A 2,623-nucleotide genomic window follows, 5' to 3' on the forward strand; every position below is an offset into this window, starting at 1 on the left:
TCCACTTTTACGAGCTTGATATTAAAATGTATAGGCGCTATAGTGTTTCCCTAAAATAATCTTACTAGTCTTAAGAAACTATTAGTAACGTATCGTATTTTTATTTAAGTTATATACTTATGCTATTAGTCTCGAATTTAGGGAGATTCTAATAGCGGGGGCTATCGTCTTTTCCCTTAATATACTATTAGTATATATATATTATATTATAGTGAGATTATATAATCATTAACGATAAACAATAAAGGCTTAATAGTAGATATTAGTAAAGAAAACCAAGTCTTAATAATAGACGATAATAAGAAAAACGTTACTAAATCGGAATTATTCCTTAATTATTCCTTAGTCGTTCCTAGAATAGCTTTTACTTACTAGTAGTAAAAAGTGAATACTAATATAAGAACAGGTTAAGTTATAATAAAAACCAATATATATAAATAAATAACGTTATAATAGTAATAAAAGACTAATAATTATAATATTAATAATTAAAGTTATTAAAGATAAAAGAGGGAGAGGTAATCAGCTATCGTGTTCTAACGCGACTCACGAAGGACTAAGAGACGTTTCTACTAATTAAGATAAAGCCCCAGACTAACCCTCGGCTAATCTAATAAACAGCCACACCCTATATTAATTCTTAGCCCAGCCCTAGTCGTTATAACCAGTTTACCTGTAGCCTCTCTGGGTGAGTTAACGTCTAAAAGAGAGAATGAAACGAGTGGCTCTATCCGGTGCGATTTTCAAGGAATAACGGTAGAAACATACGGTGTATAGCCGCAGGCACACATCCAGCATGCAGATGATACGCGGTGTGAAGTGGTCTACTTTTCCCCATGGTACCGCACATTGTACGCATAGCCTTGCCATCTTCACTGTTGCTGTACTGAGCTAAGAAATCGATGCCACCAGTCAGAGTCAGCTGGCATTCACCCCCAATGGCGCGCTGTTACTATTTGGAGGCGTGTTTTGGTTTAAGTGCGTTGATAAATTATCAGACAGTGAAGCCACCTCGCAAGGCAAGGACGAGATGCAGCGTCGCGCCTGCCTCAAGCCCATACTCGGACGCCGACTTGTCATCAACCCTGTGCATAAAAACAATGTGTTAGCCCAGTTTCTTCTTAGAACGAAATGGTTGGCCGTTTCGATATCGTGCCCCTTCCAAAGGCCATATTTCGAGACATTCGCCATATTAGATACGCACATTTGCTTACCGCCGTAGATAAGTCGCTGCTGCACAGGCGGGATTCCCTCCTTCTCCTCTACTTTCTCTTTGATTTGCGATACCTACATGCCAGTTCCCGTGTCAGGTACGAGTAGCGTAGCAGTCATTCAAGGCCACAGTGGTCCGAACCTTGTACTCGCTCTCGATATCGAGTTCAATTTCCTTGCCGGTAAGGGTTCGGACTCTATGCCGTTTTAGAATGAGCAAATGCACCCGCAAGGAAGAACGTCTGCAATGGACGTACTTGATGAGCATTTCGGCTGGATGACAACGTAAAAGTAAAACTTATTTGATTGCGCAAAGACAGGGAGTTGCGATACGCTTACGAAAGTGCCCTTTAAAAGATCCTATGCGACTAGAGTCGTGAGTGAGTGGTAGGTTAGGTAGGGAATGTTACATAGGCTGGACCGCAATAGGAACGGAACGGGTTGTTCCGTTATGGAGTGGATATAAGTCATCTTCTGCAGGATCAAGGGCAGAGTTTTCTAGCAGATTAGATCGGTCTATGTCAGGCATTTATGCCCAAAGACCCCGAAAGCCTAATAAGCCCGATGGGTTATATTCGCAGAGCCATGTCACACACTGCTCCGAATACGGCGGTACTTCTATTAGATATATTATAGTGCTTTTCCCCCTTTTTTAGGTATATATTTAGAGACTGGATATTCCGACTATACTACTTGGATATTCCGACTATAGTTCTGATATGGACCCACTTTTTCCCTCTTTCGGAATAAGTATAATCGTTAATCCTTTAATTGCCTAAATAGTCTTTTAATATTAGATTAATTTAATCCCTCGGGTTAATTAAAGGCAGTAGTTATAATAATTCGGATAATATTAATTAAGACTAATAGTTCTATTTTATAGCTATTTACCACTAATTACGGCCTCTTTATAGAATCTAGTTCCTTATACTTTCCGATTTATATATCTAACCTACTATTACTACTATTATTATTATTATTATTAACAGATTAGCTTATTAGTTCGATTAAAGCCTACTATAGTAGTAATTATATAATAAGATCATCGCAGACCTATCGGCATATAGTCGGACCGATGGCCGCGCACGGACCACCGATCCGAACCTATCTCTGTACGCGCGTTAAGGGATTACTTTAATCCCTTAAGTCAAAGTCTTAGTTTAAAGTTAGCGTATACTTAACGAATATACTACGATTACTCTACGATACTAAGCTATTAAGCCTTTAATATAATATCTTTTCCTTAACTAAAGTCTACGGACTTTCTATTTATTATAATTCTTTAACTTCTATACCTTTAAGGTAGTTAAGCTAAAGATACCACCGAGAAGGACTTAAGGAATAAGGAGTACCACTATTTACAGCCGCCCTATCTAGTATTTATAGCCCTCTCTATCCTATCTCGGAAGGT

The 2,623-nt window shown here is 38.5% G+C and overlaps 1 protein-coding gene across 1 annotated transcript; it reads right to left on the reverse strand.

The window, feature by feature from the left end:
* Window positions 1-451: 451 nt before the first annotated feature.
* Window positions 452-1,682, reverse strand: ACRALDRAFT_1062774 (uncharacterized protein). The gene is made up of 5 exons (XM_071016666.1): window positions 1,470-1,682; window positions 1,355-1,409; window positions 1,205-1,287; window positions 769-1,085; window positions 452-673 (listed from the first exon to the last, which is right to left on the reverse strand). Exons 1-4 carry the CDS (start codon window positions 1,478-1,480, stop codon window positions 995-997), a joined length of 240 nt encoding a protein of 79 aa, XP_070876180.1. The 5' UTR covers window positions 1,481-1,682; the 3' UTR covers window positions 452-673; window positions 769-994.
* Between the last annotated feature and the right edge of the window lie 941 nt (window positions 1,683-2,623).

Source organism: Sodiomyces alcalophilus (assembly GCF_042370955.1).
Source record: "Sodiomyces alcalophilus JCM 7366 unplaced genomic scaffold ACRALscaffold_3, whole genome shotgun sequence".
NCBI lineage: Eukaryota > Fungi > Ascomycota > Sordariomycetes > Glomerellales > Plectosphaerellaceae > Sodiomyces > Sodiomyces alcalophilus.

Coding starts and splice junctions, on each gene's coding strand:
- ACRALDRAFT_1062774 (XM_071016666.1), bottom strand. Junction 1,288..1,354: donor ATATCGAGAGCGAGTACAAG/GTTCGGACCACT, acceptor ACTGGCATGTAG/GTATCGCAAATCAAAGAGAA. Junction 1,086..1,204: donor ATCTACGGCGGTAAGCAAAT/GTGCGTATCTAA, acceptor TTTTATGCACAG/GGTTGATGACAAGTCGGCGT.